This window comes from Pseudochaenichthys georgianus, chromosome 7 (assembly GCF_902827115.2).
Source record: "Pseudochaenichthys georgianus chromosome 7, fPseGeo1.2, whole genome shotgun sequence".
In the NCBI taxonomy this organism is placed as follows: Eukaryota; Metazoa; Chordata; class Actinopteri; order Perciformes; family Channichthyidae; genus Pseudochaenichthys; species Pseudochaenichthys georgianus.
The window spans coordinates 40,625,133-40,651,162 of record NC_047509.1 but is presented as its reverse complement, the minus strand read 5'-3'; the positions used below and the strand labels follow the sequence as shown (position 1 = coordinate 40,651,162).

Genomic DNA, 26,030 nt, shown 5'->3' with positions numbered 1-26,030 from the left:
AAGGCGTATGACCGGGTTCCCAGGGAGTTACTGTGGGAGGTGCTGCGGGAGTATGGGGTGAGGGGGTCTCTACTCAGGGCCATCCAATCTCTGTACTCCCAAAGCGAGAGCTGTGTCCGGGTCCTCGGCAGTAAGTCGGACCCATTTCCGGTGAGGGTTGGCCTCCGCCAGGGCTGCGCTTTGTCACCAATCCTGTTTGTAATATACATGGATCGGATTTCGAGGCGTAGTCGTGGGGGGGGGGGTCTGCAATTCGGTGGAGTAAGGATTGCACCACTGCTTTTTGCAGATGATGTGGTTCTGATGGCTTCATCGGTCTGCGACCTTCAGCACTCACTGGATCGGTTCGCAACCGAGTGTGAAGCGGCTGGGATGAGGATCAGCACCTCCAAATCTGAGGCCATGGTTCTCAGCAGGAAACCGATGGACTGTCCACTCCAAGTAGGGAATGAGTCCTTACCCCAAGTGAAGGAGTTCAAGTATCTCGGGGTCTTGTTCTCGAGTGAGGGAACAATGGAGCGTGAGATGGGCCGGAGAATCGGAGCAGCGGGAGGGGTACTGCAGTCGCTTTACCGCACCGTTGTGACGAAAAGGGAGCTGAGTCAGAAGGCAAAGCTCTCTGTCTACCGGGCCATTTTCGTTCCTACCCTCACCTATGGTCATGAAGGATGGGTCATGACCGAAAGAACGAGATCGCGGATACAAGCGGCCGAGATGGGTTTCCTCCGCCGGGTGGCTGGTGTCTCCCTTAGAGATAAGGTGAGAAGTTCGGTCATCAGGGAGGGACTCGGAGTTGAGCCGGTCCTCCTTCGCGTCGAAAGAAGCCAGTTGAGGTGGTTCGGGCACCTAGTTAGGATGCCACCTGGGCGCCTCCCTAGGGAGGTGTTCCAGGCACGTCCAGCTGGGAAGAGACCAAGGGGTAGACCTAGGACCAGGTGGAGGGATTATATCTCTTCGCTGGCCTGGGAGCGCCTTGGGATCCCCCAGTCAGAGCTGGTTGATGTCGCCAGGGAAAAGAAAGTTTGGGGCTCTCTGCTGGAACTGCTACCCCCGCGACCCGACCACGGATAAGCGGGAGAAGATGGATGGATGGATGGATGGATGGTGTGCTACTTTCTCAGACTCTGAGGAAAACATCAGCGGTGAGTCAGGCAGTAGCCTAGCTTTGTATTCACATATATAGACCTATAATATATAATCATTCTGACCTCAGAAAACGATAAAGCTTTAATTTCATGATGAGGGCGTAATGTAATTTTGCCGAAGCTCATATTTTCAGTGTTTCCGTTTACTCGTATAGTATTTATTGGATTGTTGTATTCAGATATAAATAATAGAAACTAGAACTAAATGTTCCGTGTGTCAGGACGATGGCGGTTGTGTCGTCAGCAAACTTCACAATGCTGTTGGAGTTGTGTGTGGCCACACAGTCGTGTGTGAACAGGGAGTAAAGGAGAGGGCTGATCACGCAGCCTTGAGGGGCTCCGGTGTTGAGGATCAGGGTGGAGGATGTGATGTTTCCCACCCGCACTGCCTGGGGTCTGCCCGTCAAGAAGTTCAGGATCCAATCACAGAGGGTGCTGTTGAGCCTGAGGTCCCTGAGCTTGATGACCAGCTTGGAGGGCACAATGGTGTTGAAAGCTGAACTGTAGTCGATGAACAGCATTCTCACATATGTGATCCTCTGGTCCAGGTGTGAGAGGGCAGTGTGGATGGTGAGGGCTATGGCGTCGTCTGTGGACCCGTTTGCTCTGTAGGCAAACTGCAGGGGGTCCAGAGAGTCAGGGAGGGAGGAGGTGATGAATGATTTGACTAACCGCTCAAAGCACTTCATGATGATGGAGGTGAGTGCCACTGGGCGGTAGTCGTTGAGGCTGGTGGTTTTAGTCTTTTTGGGGACAGGAACGATGGTGGAGTGTTTGAAACATGTGGGGACTACAGACTGCAGCAGGGACCCGTGAACACCTCTGCCAGCTGAACTGCACACATCCTGATAACACGGCCAGGGATGCCATCAGGTCCTGGAGCCTTGTGTGGGTTAACCCTTTTAAAGGATTTGCAAAACAAATGGGCTGGGGTCTGATCTCGAAACATGCAGTTATATCTCTCACGGGCTCCGCCCTCTACTGGACTCTATGGGTACTCCCCTCAATCCTATCTATGCACGCATTCTTTCACTGAGACTTATACCCGTAGCCGGCCCCCTGGGCGGGCCTACCTGAATGCGCGCGCATCCACTGCATAAGAGGCGGCCCTGCCCACTCACTGCTATCCCTTTCTCTTTCAGCTAAGCAGCTATCGAGTAACTGAGCGAGAGATTAAATAGGATAAAAAAAGAACAGTTGTTTTTCTTCGGACAAATATGGACTCACCTGACGAGCGCCCGTGTCCTTTGTGTTCGGGTTCTATCGGGGGTGATGATGCATGTACGATGCTTCGAGTGTCTGGGGTCTGACCACGCGGCAGCTAAACTGCCTCCATCAGCAACTTGCAGCGCATGTCAGATGTTGACTCGGTCCAGCTGCCTATACAGAGTGGAGGTGTTCAAGGGGTGTTACGTCTCGCCGGTGGAAGACCCAGAGTTCGACGTGGTGGAGATGGAGGACCTCGTGCAGGGAGTGCCATTCGTCTTCGCCGTCCCAGCAGCCCGGACGGGTCCAGGCATCGGAGAGGCGGACGACGATGATGACACCTCGTCATCCGGGATTTCCGCTAACCGCCAGGAAGGCCATCAGCAGAGGTCGGCTCGTCAGGACTTCTCGGCGATGATGGCTATGGCGGCGGAGCGTGCAGGCTTGCCGCTTCCCCCACTAATACCTCCGAGGCCGGTGAGCCGCCTTCGCCAGGGCTTCTACAGCACGGGCCGTCCAGCACAGCCGGTCTTCGTTTCACCCCCTCTGCCGGACCTCTGGCGGTGTGTGTGGAAGCCACGTGGCGGCAGCCACTAAAAACGAAGGCTACGGTGGCTACTTGGGCAGGAATCCTCAAGGTGGAGGGCCACTCAGAATGTGTGCCCCCGCTGAAGGATAGCCTTGCGGCACATCTGCTTCCGCAGGCAGCTGGGTGGGCAGAGGGGAGAAGGCCCCTGCCCCCGCTGCCGCGTGACCGAGAGATGCTTGAGTATCTCGATAAAATATTCAAGCTCGGGGTGCAGATAGCGGCGGCGGCCAATAATCTGGATGTGTTAGGAGTGTCGCTGGTTTCTCCTCAGCAGGACGCTCCCGCCCCCCCGTCTGAGGGCGGGAGTGATTATTCGGACCGCTGCGTGGACCAGATGAATAATCTGGTCCACGGCATGGCTAGCGCAGCCGGTCGGGTGATGGCCCTGACCACCTAAGAAAGACCGGGATGATCTCTTTGGGGCCCCCGTTACCACGGAAGGGCTTTTTGGATCGATAGCCTCGGTCACTCAGCGCTTCAACCGTCGGAAGTGGAGAAAGCTCAGCTCAGCCGCATGTTGCCGCTGGCTCACACTCAGGGCCCCCCGCAAAGGGGAGTGCGTCCGGCGGTGGTAAGACGGACAGAGAGGCGTCGGGTGAGAGTCCCGAGAGCGCCCTCTGCCTCCACGGTCCGTCCCGAGGTGTTGGGTCGGGGCTGAAACCCTCAGGGACAGGCCAACAGAATTCGTCGGGCTCCTCCTCCGGTCCGCACTCGGGTGCCACCGCCGCAGAGGAGTACCGGGTGGGGAGCTCCCTCCTCCAGGAGTTGACTGGCGGCGGGAGGAAGCGTCTCGGCAGGGAGAGGGGAATTCTCCGGCCAGGAAGCGAGGGTAAATCCTGCCTCCTCCCTCTATGATCCTTTTGTTGTTAACTCGTCCTTTTCTAGTGATCAAAAGTACTCCAGTTTGAGTGTCTCTGCTTTCCACACACCCACACAGCCACATAATGTTTTCAGTACAGTTTCAGGAAACAATTAAGACCAAGTGTGAGGACTCCACATGTGTTTTTCACCGTTTTGGTGGAAACATCATGGTGGAGCGCGCGCTCCAGAGGGAATGTGCCTGTGTTCAAAGACCTCAGTAGAGAGTCGGCCCTTTCCGTGTCGACCCCCCATGGGCAAATGCTCCCTTCACGGGAGTTTTTGCGGCGGGACAGGTTATTGCTGGGGCCCCACAATTAATGGCACATCCCTTGACACAGTGTTACGGGAAGTGGAAACCCAGATGCATGCTAACGGAGTGGATGGACAGGACGCTGAAACAGGGTTACTCACTCCAGTTTTCCAGCACCCCTCCCCCGTTTACAGGCATAAAAGAGGCGACGCTAACATCCCAAAGGGATCTCAACAGAGGTTCAGACTTTAGTGCGAAAACAGGTGGTATCTGTTGTGCGCACACGGGAAAGAGAGACGGGGCATTATTCTCTGTATTTTCTGGTGCCCAAGAAAACAGGCGAATTCAGGCCCATTCTAGATCTCCGTGGTCTGAATCTCCACATTGTACGCAAAACTTTCCAGATGTTGACTGTGAAACGGTTATTGCAACTGGTGCAACAGGCGATTGATGTATAACCATCGACCTGAAGGACGCCTATGTTCATGTCGGAATTGCTCCGAAACACAGAAACTATTTACGTTTTACCTTCCAGGGGGTGGCCGACAGGCTGCCGTATCGAGCAGCAGCATAGGGCTAGTGAGGAGATGGCCATACATGCTAGAAAGTACATGTGGAACTCTGTTTTGTAAAAGTGAAACTAAAACCTAAGTACAGTTTTATTAATGTGATTGTGACCTTTTTAATCCTTTAAGTGTTCTACACACTATAGGTCTGCAGCTGCTTCAAAATGAAACGATAATCTATGCAGTTTTTCCTCTTCTGTGTTCTGAGGTTATGAGCCGACCATTAGTCAAGTTTGTTTTCATAATGTTCTGTATGCCAATTTAAAAAAAGGGTAACCAGTTTGTTTATAAAGTATATACATTCCAAAACAAATGGAATACAAGCTATATGTATTACTCTCACCACAGTGGCCTAATCTAAAAAAAATAGAAATATGTCTCGTCACCTATTTTCTGTCTAATACTAAAAGGTGGTGTTTTGTGTCATTTATAATGTTTTGAACTTGCTATAAAGGTCAATAATAGATGGTGTTTTTGTGTTCAATCACAGTATGTATTTACCATGTTATACCCCTTGTGTTTTTGGGTCCTGTTGAAATAAAATAGACATGTTTTAAAACTTGATTTAATAAAGTAATGTCAATCATCTTTGATCCCAGTGTGACACAAACGGCTTTGTTCAGTCTAAAACAATTTATAACCTAGAGAAGAACATGTTGTGTTGCTGTTGTGTATTGTATGTGTTGAGAATGCTGGAAATGTTGTGCCTTACAATAAAGGAACTTATTTAAATTAAGCTGTATTTGTCTTTTTAAAAGGAAAGAACAACTAGCATAAAAAACAAAACAATAAATCACCTAACACATGTATACATAACACAAAACAAGGTTCTTTTAAATGTTGAAGTAAAATGTTAACTATCCGTATTATATTCACTTCAGATGAATAGTATCAGAAAATGTAAAATAAGAAACCAAAGTATATCAGTAGGTGATTCTCTTTTTCATTGTTTTCATCTAGATTTTCAGTGGCCCCATTTGGCCACCCCTATGAAACATTTCTGGAGGCGCCACTGCCCTTACACAGTGCAAATCACCTTTCAAATGGTGGACAGACTGTCGTATCCGGCTCTGCTAGACAGCCAGTCAGCAGCCAGCTATAGTATAGTTGGTCTGGTTGGTGGAGGTGGCTCTCTACCATGGACCATGGCACTTTGGCTGCCGCCATAGGTGGGAAGTAACTAATTACATTTACTCAAGTACTGTACTTGAGTAAAATGTTGAGGTACTAATTTGGCTCACAAACCAAGCAGCCCGGGTGGGCAGAGCCTTCTCCGTGTTAAAACAACACTTAAAACACAACTTCTTCACAGCTGCTTTTAATTTGTCATTTATATTGTGTTTTAAATGTGTCATTCTGTTAGCATCATAAATGGTCTTTGAGTACTTTGAGTTAAAAGTGCTCTATAAATAAATTGTATTATCATTATTATTAGATCTTGCTGTAAAAATGTATAATGCAATGTCTGTTTTTCCTTGTACATTATTTGTACATTAGCAAGACACCAAGGAATATGCCGCGCCATTGTGAAACACTGTGCCACACTCGAGCCACCCCCGCTCCAGCTACACCTCCAGTATAGGGGGCAGCGGGTGGGCGCGCTCACGTAAGTGTAATACACCGCAGGAAGTGCCGTCCAAGCACTGTGCGCGTTCAGTGACACTATAGCCGGCGTGTTGCTGTCAGAAAACACCTCACCTGGTATAGTGGCTCCGATTAAACATACTGTAAACTAAAAACTGTTTTATTCTGAAAATACTTCATTTTCGGTTAGCATTAGCATGTGGCAAATGTTATTGCTGAATATTAAATGAATGTACAGTTTTATTTCTAAAAGCTTTATTGAAGGACAAACCCGTCGGTTCCATGACGTTACTTCCGGCTTCACGTTAACAATGATTACAGCTGTTAAAATGCATTAAATAAAAAGTCATGAATGAGAATACGAGGAGAAAAGGTGTGTGGAATTATACCAGTGGCGAACCGTGTCTATCACAACTGGACCTTCTGTAGACACACACAGGGCCGGACTGGGACAATAAATCAGGCCGGGAATTATACACCCAGCCAGGCCACTACCAGTTGCCATTCTGCTGGATTTATTTGTAAATATTTACAGCGTAGCTGCCCATAGTGATAGCTCTATAGTTTAAATCTACCCAATAATAAACATATGGACAGGGGTTACTATTTAAAAAAATATGCAAATGTATTTGGGAACCTATCCATGTGAACATATTTTAAGTGGGGGTGGACCTCAAATCCTCTAGGGGGGTCTGGGGGCATGCCCCCCGGTAAGATTTATCTTAAAATGTTGGAGTTTAATGCATCAACCTGGTGCATTTTGAGGGGAAAATAAAGAGACTACACCTGGAACACCCATATGAAACAGAACTGTATACATTTCAATAATCATAAAATCATGGCCATAACCAATAACATATGAAAAACACTGAAAGTTGTTTATTTATTTATTTTTGGTTCATTTATAGTTGTGAGTGTGTCTGTACTCCTGAATCAGCCTCCCCTGTCTCCCTCCTCTCCTCCCTGCTCCTCTTTGAGGCAGCAGCAAAGACTAGTTTTAGCTCTCAACAAGTTTTACAAGTGTATCTTACCTTCTTTCTTTTTATTCATGCATATTTTACTAATCACTCCCCCCTCAAATGGAAATATGGGTTTACATAAATGGTGACCAAACAGTTTGAGCCTCGCAACCGTGCCGCGCCACACTATGCGCCGCATAAGCGCATAGGTGCGCCGTATTTGCGGCTCCCTCCGCAAGATGAGGCTCCCTCCGCGAGGTGAGACTCCCTCCGCGAGGTGAGGCTCCCTCCGCGAGGTGAGGCCCCCTCCGCGAGGTGAGACCCCCTCCGCGAGGTGAGGCCCCCTCCAGGTGAGGCCCCCTCCGCAAGGTGAGGCCCCACGCAGTGTGTGTGATCAGCCTGTAGGGAGGGACAGCCCTGTCGGCAGGCCACATCATGTGTGGACAGACAGCACCCTGTGTGAGGCAGACCCACATTTGCGCAGCGTTGCGTTCACAATACATTAAAAAAAAGGAAAATCGCCAGGCCAGCAGGCCACTTAACAGGCCAGGCCATCGGGAAACCTCCCGGTCCTCCCGATGGCCAGTCCGGACCTGGACACACACACTTATTCAATGATAGGTTCCTCACAAGCGTTATGCGCCCTCTAGTGATCTGTTTGAATATTGCACTAACACAGTAACAACAAAATGAACTGTACCATAGTTCCAAAATGCTTCATGGGATGCTGACATTAGCATGTACCTTACTTTTTTTTGTATTAGTACAACTGTTGTACATGTTTTATTGTTTTATGGTTCAGTGATATAACTCTTGAGTGAAGGTTTAAATATCTACAGATGATTAGAGATTCTCTCTCTCTCTCTCTCTCTCTCTCTCTCTCATGTACAATGTTTATATAGAGATGTTGGATTAACTTGGCTCAGAAGGGACCCACAGTACACATTGGTGTGCAAATATATCCCTGGAGTGGATAAATAATAGCAATAATAAAATGAGTCAAGGTTGTGTACATGGTCTCTGGTGTATCACAATGTATTATCTGTACCCTGATTGACAAAAAGATAAATATATAGTACATTCTACAGAAACAATTCAAACTGAGGTCCTACAACAACAAACGTATTCAGACCTTAGACATTTATTAATTATGATCTATTTAAACTCAAGGCTTAAAGTAGATAAACATTTCTTAAATATTTCTAAAACATACTTTTTTGGGTTCTTTCCATTGTCCTAAACACTAACCCATTTTTTTCTCACTTTTGTTGAAAATATATTTCTGGATTGTAAACTACATCACATCGATCAACATTATAATTTAACTAAGAAATGTCACCAATGAACATCCTTCTCAGTACTTAAGCAAGCGTTATAGTTAATGCAACATTTCATCTGTGTACAAATGTCCACATTTAAAATGTTGTTGTTCACTTAGTGACTTATGTGCTCACTAATTCATAGGAAATAATAATTTAACGTTTGATCGTTATCTGAGACTGAAGTCTGGTTCCCTCCTGTATGAGCACTGGGACACTACGCAGCTTTGCGTGCTGTGTGTGAGCGTACTGACTCCGCTCCTCACCGCAGCCCATTAAGATCCACTTAGTGCGACTGACGTCATAAGCTGCTTAGTGCAGCAGGTGAATGGAAGTTGTTTACATCAATGTCGGACTAAATGATATTGCACACATGTTTTTGTAGAGAGCCGAATTTACTGACCTGCCTGAGTAACAGCGCTCCGGAGTTGTACAGTGTGGAAGTGAAGTCTGGAGTTTGAGTGACCCGAGCAGCTGGGATGGAGTGCAGCGGCCAGGTAACTGCTGCGTCACCAGGGGGTACAGAGGGAGATCTGTATCAGTAGGCCTACAGTATGTGTGTGAACTGATCCACTGATGTAATTGTGAAATCTGTGAATGTTAAACTACTTCTTAAAATGCAAAAGAGATTTGTGAACTAAAAAACAATAATTTGCAAATATAAAACGACTCTTTAAATATACAAACATATTTCACAAATAAATACACTTGATTTATTTACCAACAAATTAAATGCTATCTGTTTATATCTTTGTAACCTTTTCAACTCCTGATCAGAATTTTATGAATCCAGTTTGTTATTTTTGGATCTTGATTCTACTCTTGTAGATTTGCATTTTAAACACGGTAATGGCCTCCTAATTACATGGTTTCAGCATGTCAAAGTAAGAACAACAGGCAGCAAGTGACATGCATTCATTATTATGTTATGTAAATGTGAAACATTACATTACATTACAAACAGTGTGTACTAGTGATTATATATTATATATATATATATATATATATATTATATATATTTATTTTATTTATATAATTTACAGGAACTGATATGTAGTGAAGTAAAAGTATAAAGAATCACAAGATTTAAAAAAATTACGTAATGAAGTACCTCAAATTGTTCTTAAGTAAATGAGTGTAATCTCAATGGTTGTGTCTGTCTAGTGTAAATGTAATGTGTAATGTGTTCATTCATCTCACACCACTAACTGTGAGCTCAGGATACAGCTATTATGTTATATATACAAATCATTTATATTTGTTTTTTTGTGGCATCGGTGCTATGGTACCAGTAGTCACACATATACTGAAGTAAAAGCTGTGTTAATCCAGTTAAAATAAGGACACAGTTGTCACATTTATAATGTTTCCGGTCCCACCTACCCCCTTCAAAAAGCAAACTGAAGTTCAGGTTTACACTCAAGGGCTTAAATGGACAACAAATCTCAGTTTTATGCCGAAATTCAAACTGAGGTGATTTGTCCTTGTCCCAGTGGCCACCTGGTTTTGAACCGAAAAACCAGCCTACGTACCTACTGTTTTCACCAATGGAATACATCGAAATATTTTTGAACAACTTTAGGACGAAGGACAGCCAGATCAGTGACCAAGAACAGTGTGACTTTAGAAATTCCACTGTAGGAAAGTAAACTTGCTGATCTGTGTTTCTCCATCATAACAACAGTTGACACCCCGACTGCTGATGGCTGTGGGGACAGCTGTGATTGGCTCTCTCCAGTTTGGCTACAACACTGGTGTCATCAATGCTCCTCAGAATGTGAGTATTCTGTTGTGTGAACTGGAGTGTGGCCTGTGCGAGAAGCATGTTTTGGGGTTATTGTGGTAACTTCAGGGTTTTTATCTTTTATCTTAATTGTATCTTAAATTGTATTACTGTCCTGATTATCGCTCTCACTCTGTTGCTGCTTAAACTCCTGAATTTCCCCACAGGGATTAATAAAGGTCCATCTTATCTTATTTTAACTCTGGGTCTTCAGTCCTACAACGCTGGGTCACTTCTTACTGGAGCAGATTGCCATGGTTACTTATACTGAACACCTACTTGCCTGATATAAGAAATCCACTCGGGGAAAAGTACCACCTGCTGACCAATCCGAACTCTGTGTGTGGAGTTTAGGGCTATGAAGTCATATTACAGGATAAAGGAACAGTTAAACTGCCATATTCAGGAAAGACGGCTGTGCAAAAGTGTCCATTAAAAAAACTGTCCCCAGAACAATATGACAACACATTGGCGGTAAGCAAATACTTAAAGTGGACCTATCATGCTATATTTGAAACATATATTGTAGGGCCATACCTATATAAAACATGTCTGTGAAGTTCTTTTTTCAAAATACCAAACAGATCATGCATTTTAGCCATGCTCTATTTGCTCTTTTCCAGCACTGTTTTTGCAAGGGCTGATTCTGCTTTTGTGGCAGACTACAGCGCCACCTACAGGCCTGGCATATGTACTACATCGTCTCCAGTGCTGTTGAGCGGTCTCTCATTCCCCTGATAGGTGGAGAGTTGCCCATATAGGCGGAGCACCCCTTTTCTGACTTCAGAAAAATTCAAATAATAATCAGCTCCGTTGGAGCCCCGTTTTTAGAGATTTGGGTATGGAGGAAAAGAGAGAGGGTTGTGTTTTCTGACACTTGGTGAGTTCCCTGACACACCGGGGACACATATTCATGTATAAAATACGTACAAACGTTCATTTTGCATGATAGGTCACCTTTAAATATCGTAAAAGGATCTTACTTGAATAGCTAATAATGATCCACAGCATAACCCTTAGCAAAGAAATCTATAGAATACTATAGAAAAATCTATGGACAAATTCTATAGAAAATTTCTGTAGAATACTACAGGATTTTTGCGGATATACTATAGAAATTGCCTACGTGTTTTACTATAGATTCTGGGAAATAATCTATAGAATACTATAGTATAGAAAATATACACTGTGTATAGATGGTTTTTTTGTAGAAAATAGTCTATAGAATCCTATAGAAAACCCCATGGATGCTTTCTATAGAACTGTTCTGGAGAATACCATAGAATTTGTGACCTATATTCTATAGAATCTATTGATGTTTCTATAGAATTTCTGTAGAATATACTGCAGAATATTGGCAAATATTCTATAGAATTTACCTATGGATTTTACTATAGATTCTGCAAAATAATCTATAGAACATTGCTATTGTTTTCTATAAAATGGTTCTGCAGAATTTATAACATTAATTTACGGGAATTGTCCTTAAAGATTTTACAGGTTTTACAGATGTATCTGCTCTTTTTACAGTCAATAACGTTTAATAAAAGTACAGCACTAAAACTTCTACGGGCAAAAAAACCGGAAAAAACGGTCAAATGACTGGCAGCAGGCTGCCAAACAAAAACCATAAAATTAAAGTAAAAATACTTTAACTGAAATAAAGTGCAAAAGCAATTAGTATACAGAAATTGTCCTTAAAGATTTTAGAGGAAACTTTCCTCTCTTTTCAAAATCCATTGTCTTAAAATGTTACATTAAAATACCTTAAATAAAGTTCTGATGAGAAAAACAGTTTTTTACATTTTCTTTTATTAGATTTGTATGATCAAACACTAAAATAAATACAGAACCTAAAGAGCTAGAATACTGTTATTTTACAGCTTTTTTCTAACATATTCCAATCAAACAGGTTCAACAAAATGACATCACAAAATGTTCTGTAGGAAACAATTACTCTGAAAACTTAAAAATATTTGTAGAATTATAGTACAACTAATGAATACAGCATTTCATATTTAAACATCATACTTATAAACAGTAGAAACAAAAAGTAAGTTGAATTTTTTAAGATTACTTTGAAACATTCTCAACTGAAAATAACAGAAATGGCAAAATGGCGACATATGTTCACATTGTCAATGTGAAGGAGCAGTGTGCAGGATTTAGTACGTCTAACAATGGGGATGTAGGTTCCAACCAATGGATAACTTGTTCACTCACCCTCCTATCCCAAGTTTGTAGGATAATGTATATTGGCTGCAAAAAACTTGAGGCCCAATCATGTTTCCTCTGTCCATTCTGCGCTGCTGTAGACGTGGCAGTGCAACCTAGAGGACAAAAAGATCAGAATTAGAAACGGGTTTATTGCCAGGTATGTTCACACGTATGAGGAGGTGTCGTACATACAAATAAAAAAATGTAAAAACTACACAGATAGCGAACTATATTAAGAAATAGAATGCAATAAATTATAGAATATAAAATATGGGCAGTAAGCAATATTTAAACATTGCATTATTTACCATCCTAAGATCTCCATGCAGAGTCTGCGTTGTGGCTGAGGTAAAGTGTCAGTGGGGGGGGCGGGCCTTGTTGAGGTGCCGAGAGGTTCTGGTCCTGATGGAGAGAGGTTTTGGTCCTGATGGAGAGAGGTTCTGGTCCTGATGGAGAGAAGTTCTGGTCCTTATGGAGAGAGGTTCTGGTCCTGATGGAGAGAGGTTCTGGTCCTGATGGAGAGAGGTTTTGGTCCTGATGGAGAGAGGTTCTGGTCCTGATGGTGCGCAGCCTCCAGCCAGAGGGTTGTGTTGAAGGCAGAGCTGAAGTCCACAAACAGGATCCTGGCATAGGTTCCTGCTGTGTCCAGGTGCTGGAGGAGGAAGTGAAGTGATAACTATTAGTAAACCATAATGATGGATGTTATTATCAGGGCATTGATTATTTCATAAGTTTAGAAGGGGGGAACATAGTCTAACAACAGTTAGCTTTTGTTAATTTTACCTCGAGACAAACTTGTGAGACTTGTTTCTGAAATCCCTTTCTCTTAAAGTGAATAAATAAAAAATAAAACAATGGAGGTGACCCTAAAACGAACCACTGGATTGCTTGTCTAACATGACCTAGTCCATAAGTGAGGTAAGGGTGGGAACAATCAAACACACCCTCCCAGGCACTACGTGTTAGCGAAGTACAACTGGGATTTCGAAGAGGAAGATATGCTTGCTCAATTCTTATTAATAAAGAAAAACCAACAAATTGAGCACTTGAGTTTTCATTAGCAGCACCTAGCTACAGCTGTGGAGCTTCGGTCAATACCACTAATGCCCCTTTCACACCAGCGCCTTTTCAGCTCTAGAGCCTGAAAAGTGCCGGGTTTTCCTGTTCACACCGCAGCGGCGCCGGCTCTTAGCTCCGGAATCCGCTTCATTTCCAGCTCCAAAAAATTGTCGGTCCAGAGGCAAGAGCTTTGGAGCTAAGAGGCGACGTCGCTTACGTCTCTCTTACGTCGAGGCGTGCAGGAAACTAAACCCACCTCCCCTGAACATGGGTCGACTGTCATGCCTGCCTACAAGCAGTAGTGCCTATAAACACACTTTATAAAGTCAGGCAACACTAACCAGGCTTCGTGTGATTCTGTTTATTTGTACCTTACTTTGACCATCCGTTCACTGTTATCGATCATTGTGGAGAGAGGCAGACGTGTTGTTTTGTATTATTGCAGCTATCGGATGCAAGTAGTCAGTTTAGCTTCGGTTGCTATGCCAACATCACCCGTTTTATACCAGAGAAACTTTCATAACAGCGTTGTGATGCCAAACAGTGTCAATTCAGACTGACACACATTCACTTAGGCTAAGGGGAACTGGGGATATGCATCAGCTGCTTGTGTGAGTCGGACAGTGAATACTTTAGAGCGGTCGCTGCAGTGTGAGCTAACCCGGAGCTAACGGGAGAATAAACTCCCGTGGAAGAGCAGCCAATACGGCAGCGGTCGGTAAATGCTGCAGAAACACATTAATAAACAATGAACCACGGCACTCTGGAGCAAAGTATAAGGTTGGAGAAGTCGTTATTCAATTTATTCTGGCTTCGTGTGATTAAAAGCAACACGATCATCGACCCGACGCAGTTGTTGTTGTTGTTGTTGTTGTTGTGAGCGCCGTAATGGCTGCCGTTGGGGAGCAAATCAGCGATGTAAACGGTGACGTCATGACGCAGCAGGGGCAGCTCTGGAGCGCCAGTGGGCGGTGTGAACAGAGCGGGAGCTGAAAAGGGAAACCGGAGCTGAACCAGAAAAGCTCCCGCTCGGAGCTAGAAACTGAAAAGCGCTGGTGTGAAAGCCGCATAACAGTCTATTTCCTTAAAATGGTACATATCGATGAATCTATATTTTCATCTTCAGGTGATTAAATCTGCATAATGTCCCTGTACAATAAGATTCGAGCATTATGTAATCCAGTGAGGAAATTCAAGACCAGTAAATATTGATTGATTAAACAACACTAAATAAAATGTTAGTGCTTTCTTCAAACTCAGACTCTCTGCTGCGGCTGTACCTCAAAGACAAAACAATTGTCTTATGATCTTTGTTGAGCAAGGTCTGATTGTCCTGTACATGTACAATGTGGGGTATTTTTAAATACTTTACTAAACCACATTCAATACTATGTTAGACACAAGTTAGTTATTACTCACATATCAAAGTCTTTTCATCTCCAAGATGGAAGAATAGCTGGGTGCTGCCTGGAGAGACTGATGAGAGGGACACAGGCTGGCGTCAGCAGCTTTCCACACAAAGCCATCACATCTTCTCTTCCATAGTCCTCGCTGTCCACTGGTGCTCTGTCAAAAGAGTGAACATCACAGCCGTCATGTTAACCCTTTGTTACACAACATACAACCAACATGTGTCAAAAGTGACCCGAATTAGTTTTAATTGTAAATATCTTTGCAATAAATTACTTTAACCATTCAGGATTCCAGGTATTCCTCAATTAACCTGTTTTGGATCAACACCAATTTGTATTTTTCCCTTTCTTACTTTTTGAATACAAATAATGTTTGTATCACTACACTTCTAAGGCACAACATGGGTCAAACATTACCCGTATTCTTTTTGCTATGTTATTTCATGCATGGCTGAGTGTTTCTTTACTATACATTTTCAAAAATAATTAATTTTAGCAGTGATTTGGACCAAGCATGTATGATGTAGTAATACAAAAAGTATTTTAGTTCACACAGTGTGACATTAGCTAGTCATGTTAGCTTGTAATATATAGAGCAGAGCTAACTAGCAAGTTAGCCAAACGTTAGCGGTTAGCTGTGTATGCTATGCTAGCTGTTACTGAACATTAACAAACTAGATTCCGCTATAAGAAAGCTGTGAAACTTTACATTAAACTTGGCGACAACATTGTGACACCCCGCTGCATGTTTATGTGTAATTCTCCCGTGTTGGAGACGAGAGGGTGGGGGGGCAGCACTGCAATAAACTGTAAGCTAACGTTAGCAGCCACCTGTTAAGCCAGGTGTCCCGGGCGCAACATCTTGCAAGAAACAGCATGTCAGGGCTTCTTAACATTTAACAACCTATTAATGATGAATACCAACTTAACGGGAAGAAACTCAGCTAACTAGAAGAAGAAACGTAACCTTAAATAAAAAATAAAACATTCACAAACTAAGGATTATCTAAATACATATTTAACTCCATTACAGTTGCAGGACTCACCAGATCTCAAGTCTTCTGTTCTTTGTTGACGTCCCGATGCTCATATTTAACGTGTAAAACGATCCCGATATAAATCCATAAAATCCTGCAGCAGACATACAGACAGCTGTAGCTCGCAGGAGGAGACCCACTCAAACTGACGTGGAAGTCTCAAATGTGAACGACAGGCGCGGACAGTTCTCATTGGCAGGTTTCTTCGATGACGTTTATATTAACCAATCAGGAGTGTTGTGGACTCATTCCAAACATGCCTGACTTGTCTGCCGTGTTTTGGCTGAATTCTATTTCAATTGCCGTAGCTCTGGCTGTCGGCCAGAATCCGAAAACTATACTGTAATACTGTAAAACTAAGGCTTATTACTGTATATTGACCAATGGGAGAAAAAAAAACAGCAACATAAATAAAACAAGGATAACTGTGACTTGTTGAGTAAATAACAGTGTGTGTTTTAAACCTTGATCCTCACTGCAGAAATGTCTCCACTTTCTATCATTTTAATTTGTTTTAATGATATTGTCAACTGTAGATGTTTACAATATAGTAAGTTAGGAATTTAATGAGAACATATTTATTTACTTTTGTTTCAACATTGGATATTTTGTGTTTGTGGTGGATTCAATCGAATATTGAGAAAAGTATGTATGTAAAAAGGTTTTAATTACATTTTACGTTTTTTTTAGTTGACGCTTTTTTTACAGTTTTATGATTACCTTAAAATTACAAAGAAAATCTTAAAGTCTTATAATAGTAATACACTTTTATATTACGAGTTACATATTTAATTACAGATAATACTTTTTATTTGACGTACATCTGCATTTATTTTCTGAAAGTGCAAAAATACTGTAAATATTATATAGTACATTTACTGTAAAAAAAAAAAGGAAATAAATGTTATTTGTGGTTATTGTCAAAATACTGAAAATAATGTTTTGGGTTGTTAATTTATAGTTAATATCTGCCATTTTACAGGATTTTGCAAGTTATTTAAAAAAACATGATACTTACTATAAACATTTACAGTTATTTCCTGTAAAATTACGATCTTTTTTTACAGTGTATAATAGACTGCAAAACAGAGTAGAGTACTGCAGACTCCAATGAGTTGTTTATAACAGACTCACACTAACAATAGATATTGTTATATGTCACTTAGCTTTAATCTCCAGTTGTAACAGATAATTAGTTACATAACAAAAGTGATCAATGTATACATACAGATGCAGTCACAGAAATTCTGGAGCATTTACATCAGATTACAAGGACAGTGACATTCATTCAGTTTAGAGTTCCATTCCAATATGTTGTATGGTTGTATATGGTTATGTATAGGTTACATAATTTAATTGGGCACATAATCCAGTATACAGTTGTAAAGATTTCAAAGGGACCCATACAGCTTTTGCAAAGCAGCTCAGTTCCACAAAATGATGTAGATTACTATGATTTTCTCTATTCCAATTTAAAGACGAGTTTTATAGAATTCTATAGAATTCTATAGAATTTAGTATAGGTTGCATCAGAGAGAAAATGTCATGCATGTTTTCTTTGAATGCTATAGATTTCTACACATTTCTATAGATTTCTATAGATTTCTACAGATATGTCATGAGTCGGTTCTGTCCTATAGTATTATTTAGATTGTTATAGTTTTAATTATAGAAGTTTATAGAAAAGTACACATTTATAGTATTCTACAGAATGATCTAGAGATTTCTATAGTATTCTATAGAATTCTTTAGCATGGCTTACAAATATGACTATGTTCTATAACATGCTATAGATTTCTACAAGATTCTATAGGATTTTATAGATTTTTTTGCTAAGGGAAGAAACCTGAGAAGTCATTCAGAGCAATGGGTACATTCTGCAAGTTTACAACGCGGACATGTCACACTTATCATTCACACACATCATATATATATACTTCTCTGTGTCAGCTTCTTGAGCTGCATGTTGCTTCAACACTTCAGTCACACACTCAGTGCCGCCACTGTATTCATTCAAGTGTTATTTTGCTACAGGTTACATACTTTGATAAATGCAGGGAATGATTTTAAGTTATAAAAACGTATACAGAAGGGTACTTGAACATGTAAAAGACAGAAAAAGAAAACAACATTAAGTAGACAAATGTAATTATACTCAGATCAACTCATGTCCTAAATAAGGCAGTGATAATGTAAATATGTTCATTTATGTTTGTGATTGGTCAAATTTTGCTAACCAGGAAACTCCCGGTTTGACTTACAGAGTTGATAACCAGCGCCATAGATCTCGTTTGTTAGCGTTGGTTCAGCCAGATAACAAAGATATCCAGGGTCTGTTGGACGGGCTTCGTTTACAGGCCTCTGGTGACAACAAAATCAACAACAACAACAACTAAACCAACTCACTAAATCACAAGCATATACAAGTAATAAAAGATTATTACTTTAACGTATAGTAGGTACTATAATCTAGCAAATAGTAAATTATGATTACATTGCATTCCACAATAATATTTGTATACAAAAAGATATTGTCTCATGTTCAAGTAATTTTCAGATCTAGTGTGAAGAAAGATTATCTGTAAATAAAAACATCTTATCTCCAGTATTTTAAATAATATATACTGTATATTATTCTGCAGCCACATAGACTCCATTAAATGAAACTTTATTTATGTATGCAGGATGAAGATGTCAGATGCCGCTATTTGAGTCGAGCCAGGATTTGAGTATTTTACATGTTAACCTACACCCTCTAAGGCTGCTGACAAGCTTCTGTTTCTGACAGATATCTGAAATGACAGAGAGCAGGTTAATGAGGTTAGGATTAAGGAGCTCAAATTTACCAGATTACCAGGCACATTAGGGTTGTTGTGCTTCAGGACTACTGCCCAAACTCATGTGACCCCTTTAGTTAATTAAAACAATAATAAGTGATGACCCAATGTGAAAATCACAAACATAGGGGTGGGTGGGTGGACCAGCATAATTAACAGTGGATTGGCATTCCTCCAACACATTTTATTTTTCTTACCAGTACATTTATTTTGAAAAATAATCATATGCTGGTACGGCTATTATGACTTCTTTCTGTCTTATCAAAGCTACCATGATGTACTGTGGTTGCAACAGCTATGGATCCATCTAAAGCAGGGGTGTCAAACTCAATTTCATCGCTGGCCACATTAGAATTATGGTTGCACTCAAAGGGCCGGTTGTAACTTTAAGACTATATCAATATACATATATCATTTATATTAAATAAAGTATTATATTATATTATTGGCTCTTCATTGGATTATTATCAGTTCTGGTAATAACATCATAAATAACTACTTCTGAAAGCAGACGTCTAGGGCAAATAATTGAATACAATTACACCAATTGTATTGTATATTATATTCTTTGCAAGCTCTTGCGGGCCACATAAAATGAGGTCGCGGCCGGTTTTGGCCCACGGGCCTTGAGTTTGACACCCCTGATCTAAAGTAAGACCTCCTTGTTCTTGCAAATCGAACTATTAAAGGTGGGACATGTATTTGTCAGCAGACATAGATATAATGTTGTATTATGATAGTATTAGCAAATCAGTACTATGTTAGTACTAACTGGAATCTATTTATTGCCCAAATTATTGGAAAGTTAAACATTTGACCTGTAGGTAGTGCTGGAGGAAAAGTAAAAGCATCATCAAAGTGTGTATGATTCATCCTCTGACATGGCACGACAATCTTTCAAAAGTTGTTGAGATATTTGAGAAATAGCTACCTAATGATGGTGCTACAGGGAAAGTCACTAATATCGATTTCAGCCGGGAGTGTAGTGGAAATCTGTCTATTTACACATTGAGACCTGTTTGTGGTTCTGTGCTTCAGATCATTCAAGGCTTCTACAATGAAACATGGAGCAGCAGGTTTTCAGAGCCCATCCCTCAGAGCACTCTCACCGCTCTGTGGTCGCTCTCTGTGGCCATCTTCTCTGTGGGAGGAATGTTCGGCTCCTTCTCAGTCGGCCTTTTTGTCAATCGCTTTGGCAGGTAAGACTCCTTCACCAAAAACATTATTAATCACACTTTACTTTTAAAAAGACAAATAATATATACTCTTATATCTCTAAAGGAAGAACTCCATGCTCATGGCCAATGTGCTAGCCTTTATAGCCGCTGCGTTTATGGGCTTCTCCAAGCTGGCTTCCTCCTATGAGATGCTCATCATTGGGCGCTTCATAGTGGGTCTCTACTCTGGCCTATCAACTGGCTTTGTGCCCATATATGTGGAGGAAATCTCACCCACATCTATCCGCGGAGCATTAGGAACTCTGCATCAACTGGGTGTAGTGATCGGCATACTGATGGCACAGGTGAGATCTCTAACTCCATTTCCCATCTTCAGTAGCTTCAGAATGAGACAAAGAGACTCCATGTAGTGTGAAGGTATCATTATTAACCCTCAAATTATTTCTCGATTTTTAGATGTTTCCTTAAATCACCTTTTAAATGTACTTGTTATAATGTGGCACCCCATGTGTTACATATCAAAATGTTCAGGACAGTCTTTGGTCTTGCTAGAAATACAAGTCACTCATTTTAGAGCACTATATGATGAGATAATTAGCTCTAAAGCTGAGAATTTTACATTAGATTTTGGAAATCTTCAAAACACAAATGTACTCATTCAGCAACAGCTCTAAACTGGTTTAGCTCCAACTTAAAGGACAGAACAAACTTTGTCTCAATAGGCAAGTACAAATCAACCCTGATAAATATGTCATGCGGGGTTCCTCAAGGCTCCATCTTAGGACCTTTGCTTTTTAATATTTATATGCTACCTCTGGCTGAAATTATTCAAAAGAGCGATCTAAGCTATCACATCTATGCAGGCGACACCCAGATTTATTTTTAAATTACACCGGGAGACTACTCTCCGATTAGAACACTGAGCAAGTGCATTGAGCACATCACTAACTGGTTGACTCAGAACTTTCTCCAATTAAACAAAAAAAAAACTGAGATCATTATTTTTGGAGCAAAGAAGGACCGACTAAAAGTAATCGCAGAGCTTCAGTCGGCAGACTACAAAGTAACTCACAAAGCAATACATCTGGGTGTAGTGATGGACTCAGACCGGAATTTTAACAGTCACATTACAACAGTTATTAGGTCTGCATACTACCACCTGAAGAATATATCAAGGATTAAAAAACTAATGTCACAACAGGATTTTGAAAAATGTGTCCTTGGTTTTATTTTCAGTAGACTCGACTACTGCAATAGTGTATTCACAGGTCTCACTAAAAAATCGATCAGAAAGCTGCAGCTGATTCAGAACGCTGCTGCTCGAGTCCTCACTGACACTAGAAAAGTGGATCACATCACTCCGGTTCTGAGATCATTACACTGGCTTCCAGTCTGCCAAAGAATTGATTTTAAAATACTACTGCTAGTTTTTAAATCACTAAATGGCTTAGGACCGAGGTATATAGACAACCTACTCCATCACTATGAAGCATCCAGGAGTCTCAGGTCTTCTGGGTAGGGGCTGCTCTCTGTTCCGAGAATAACCACTAAACATGGAAAAGCAGCGTTCAGATATTATGCCCCAACAATTTGGAACAAACTGCCCAAATCATGCACTTCCGCCGAATCACTTCCTATTTTTAAATCCCGACCAAAAACGCACCTATTTGCCACTGCTTTTAATTGAGCTGCCATACTCACACTACAGTATGCCTTTTTAGTCATGTATTCTGTACCTGCTGTGTTTAATTTATTTCATTACCTTTGCTTATTATGCCTGTTTTTAAAATGCCTTTTAATAATGTATTTATGCTGTATTTGTTCTTAAATTTATTTTGCTTTTAATCTGTAAAGCACTTTGAAACGCAACGTGCTGAAAAGTGCTATATAAATAAAATTGCCTTGCCTTACTCGTTATCCAATTTTTTGGGTATTTTAGATTTGGTTTACCAAAGTCTTTGGTTCACAAAAGTAGTTAAATATATGAATTACACTGTATACATGTGTCCTTCATGTCTAAAATGAAAATGTGTGAATTTTTTGTAAAATAGTTGTCCATCACTCTACTTTCACTATAGCAGGGACTGAGATACATCAGGACTGATTCATGACTTCATAGAAAGGTTCATGTGATGCTGTTACGTCCCCAGTTCGCTTAGGGTAAAAGGGAAGCAACACGAAACCAGGTGTTCTTGGTAAGAGGTTGATTTTAATAATAAACTCAAAATAAAGATGATATAACCAAAAATACAGGCTCTTAAAACCAGCTATCTGTTCAAAATAACGCTACACAAAACGAAGGCCACAGATTATCACAGTCATAGCGCACTATGGGCACTTAAGGCTAAAATAGTGAGGCGTCTCGCACAAGTTCGACACCGTCACAAATCACAGAATACACACCCTAACTAACCACTGTAGCAGAACTAGCACAGAGCATAAGGAGAGCACCGAGAGACGTCCGACACATATTCAGACCTCTCCTGTCTAACTGAGATGCACACACTCTTGTAAGAGTCCCCGGAAGGTGTGGGCAGGGATTGGTGAGTCGGGCTCGACCTGCTCCAATCCAGATCTTCGGTCACGCCTACCGGAGGAGGGACAGGAAACTGTCATCCAATGGCGTCCGGGCAACGGCACATCTCATATACATATAATACACAGCTGAAAACAATCCCAGACAGGTTAATGAGCAGACAGCAGCAGCAGCCGTGACACCCCCCCCCTTAAGACACAAACTCACAGTTTTGTTAACCATGCCTACTACTAAACCTACCTAATAATTCTGAAGGACTAAAAGACTCGAAGGAAATCTCTACAGACAATACACATTTAAAACATATTATAAACCAACAATTTATTATAAATATGTTTTTTTCAACCAACTATTTATATAAGAAATTGGAAATAGGCTGCTGGTGGCTGTGTTGGAGGTACGGGTGCTATATGAGACCTCCTTTCTGGCTGGGTTGATGGTGATGGCTGTGGCAGAGCCTTTGTGCAGAGGTGTATCTTGACCTGGTGGCAGGCACAGATGGCACAGGCACAGGTGGCAGCTGTGGTGATGCTGGTCCGCTGATCCTTGATGGTGATGGCAGTGTTGAAGGCCCTTGATCCACGGTAGATCTTGACCTGGGGACAGGCACAGATGGAGGTTTTGGCTCCTGGATAAACGCCTCCTGTGGGCCACTAGGCCCAGGCAGCTGTGAAACCTCTCTGTAAAACAAATTAAAAAGTAGGACAATAATTACAACTAGGTTCATTGAAATAACGTTCAAGTGAAATGTTGCTCAAGCACAAATAACAATGCACACCTAAAAAGAAAGTTGGGGAGGTGGGACAGGAGTCTCTCTCTCTCTCTCTCTCTCTCTCTCTCTCTCTCTCTCTCTCACACAGGTATTTCCAGTTACTTTACATTCAGTATAACATCACAGACACACATATAAATAGATATGACAAAGTCTCACACAGTCTTTACACAGAGTAAACGTTTACTAATGGAGAGTCTATTTTGGCCCAAGAAAAATTTCATGACTATCGATAAAAAAAAGATCGATAAACCTATTGTTTATTTTCGCGGTATTCCCCACACAGTACAAGTGCACTATTACTGTAATATTTACACTTAAACTAGAACTAAATGTTCTGTGTGTGTGTATGTGTGTGTGTGCTCGCTGCTTGTTCCCACACACATTAAGAATTCTTACTGTAGCTTCTGCTGTTTACACTGCTGACAGGCGGACCGCTGTGTCTGTGCGGTGCAGTGTGACTCAGGATCTTACTCTGTGTAACATTTAATTTATCAATCAATCAATGTTTATTTATATAACCCATATTGTCTCAGTGGTCTTCACAGTGTGAATTTATGTTTCAAATGTTCATTATTACAGTTTTATTTCATATTTTACGTAAAGCACAACGTACCATGCTGTTATAATAACGTTCTTTATCAGCCTTTGAAACTAAAACCATTTTGGGAGAAAAAATATATATAAATAAAAAAAAGATTTTCGTCAATTCAGTCGACTACCGTATTTTCCGGACTATAAGTCGCTCTTATAAAAAAATGTGTCATTAAGTGAAAAAATACATATATAAGTCGCTTCGGTGTATAAGTCACATTTATCCAATGAAGTCTTCATCCTCTGTGTCGCTGTTAAAGGTCCCATGTCATGGCCATTTCTACTGATCATAATTCCATTGTTGAGGTATACTAGAATAGATTTATATTGTGCAATTTTCCAAACTCACATTGGTTTCTCATACAGCATCTCAGAATCAGAAACAGGTTTATTGCCAGGTAGGTTCGCACATACTAGGCATTTGACTTGATGTCATGGTGCATACGTAAATATATCTCTGTATAGTATGTGTATTCACTCTCTTTCCTAAACGGCTTGATGGAGCTCCTGCCCCCCCCTCCCCTCGCCCACTCTGTTCTGATGAGTCCACCACTATGGTCTACCACCGTTACAGCGGAACATCAGTGATTATGTGTTACAAATAGTGCTGCGTACCTGGACTCACATTCAGGTTCAGGTCCGGACTCAAGTCCAGAGGTTCAGGTTCAGGTCCGGACTTATAAGTCCGTACCTGAACCCATGGCTTGTGTCAAGTTGTGTGAGTAACTAAAGTGAACTTATTGTGAGCTAATTATCAATTGAAAATTAACTCCTAATCAACTCAAATTCAAACTCGTCAGATTTATTGCGCTCCCTTCCAACTTGTGTCTACATTTCTCTATAAAGTACAAATGTAAAAAAAACACTTTTTGCCACTTAGTCTACAAATGACTTATGACAGCAACTACAGTGAACTACTACAAAGTTCAAACATGTATTTCATTTACCAAACTAAAGTAACCAAACAGTCCCTGAGCTGACTGAGCCTAAATCCTTAAAGCGTTGCTGAAAGGTAGAGTGTAGAGTAGACTATACGCATTACACTGTTACACACCTACTATACAGTATAGGCTACACTGTAGTGACTGTACAGTCAGAGTGTACTGTACTGTCTGTACACCATGTATTTTCTACAACTCTACATGTGTACATTATACAGTACATACTGTACATACATAGTGATGTACATACATACTGTTAGAAATTAAAATCAATGTTGATATGGCGTAATTTTGAATTAAATACACTATTTAATTTAAATCAGTTTTATTCTGAAAAAAACGAAAGTTCACACTATTTACTTACTACTTTTATTCTGAAAATTATTCACTTCCGGTTAGCATTAGCATGTGGCGAAATGCTACGTTTTCAAACCGTGAGTCGAAGGAGAAATTACATGTGATGTTGTACACTGAGCACACTGGGATTAGCACTCATTTATTGACGCTGAATAACGTTTATCAGGGAATGTTTAAATAACCACAGACACCAGAATATACGTAAGTGCTAGTTTTTTTGCGAGTCCAAGTACCGGTTCCTGACGTTCCGGTTTTAACCGGACTTGAACCGAAACTTTTTACAAGTCCAGTACCGGTTCGGTGTACCGGTACGCAGCACTAGTTACAATGGCGTTGGCAACCAGAAAATGACACCAGTAAGGACAAACAGATGAGAATGCTGCGTGGGGTCTGGGTGCCGTGTTGGCGGGACGTTGCGCGGCTCGCTGCTGCGAGGAGCGGACAGTGTGAGCTGGGTTCATTTCCTGCTTGCTGCATGAGGTAGGCGAGACATTGCGAATGGACGCGGCAAGGGGGGATGCTGAGGGGGCTGCAGGTTCCACTAGCACACGCAACCCCCCCCCGCACCCCCAAACACGGCACACCTACAGTGTAAATCTCCAACGTTCTGGGGCAGCATAGACAGGTCTTTTCTGTGTTAGAGTTGTACTCGCTACAGGGTGTACTTTGAGGGTTTGTGACTTTGCAGACCGTTTACATGCAGAAAAACCTTCATAACACACAAGGGGATGGGTAATAACCGGGAAAGCATGACATGGGACCTTTAAACAATTCCGCCAACTCCGGTGGAAGATGAAGCAGCATACTGCTACAGGCTGTCGTCAGACT

At 41.6% G+C, this 26,030-nt stretch overlaps 1 protein-coding gene across 1 annotated transcript in view; it reads left to right on the top strand.

The window, feature by feature from the left end:
- Positions 1-605: 605 nt before the first annotated feature.
- The window catches only part of LOC117448953 (solute carrier family 2, facilitated glucose transporter member 1-like), a 56,550-nt gene continuing 31,125 nt past the window's right edge, over positions 606-26,030 (top strand). The window contains exons 1-4 of the mRNA XM_034086242.1: positions 606-614; positions 10,164-10,256; positions 19,863-20,023; positions 20,106-20,346. Coding sequence (XP_033942133.1) covers positions 10,182-10,256; positions 19,863-20,023; positions 20,106-20,346 — 477 coding nt within the window. The 5' untranslated portion in view covers positions 606-614; positions 10,164-10,181. The remainder of the gene's footprint in view (positions 615-10,163; positions 10,257-19,862; positions 20,024-20,105; positions 20,347-26,030) is intronic.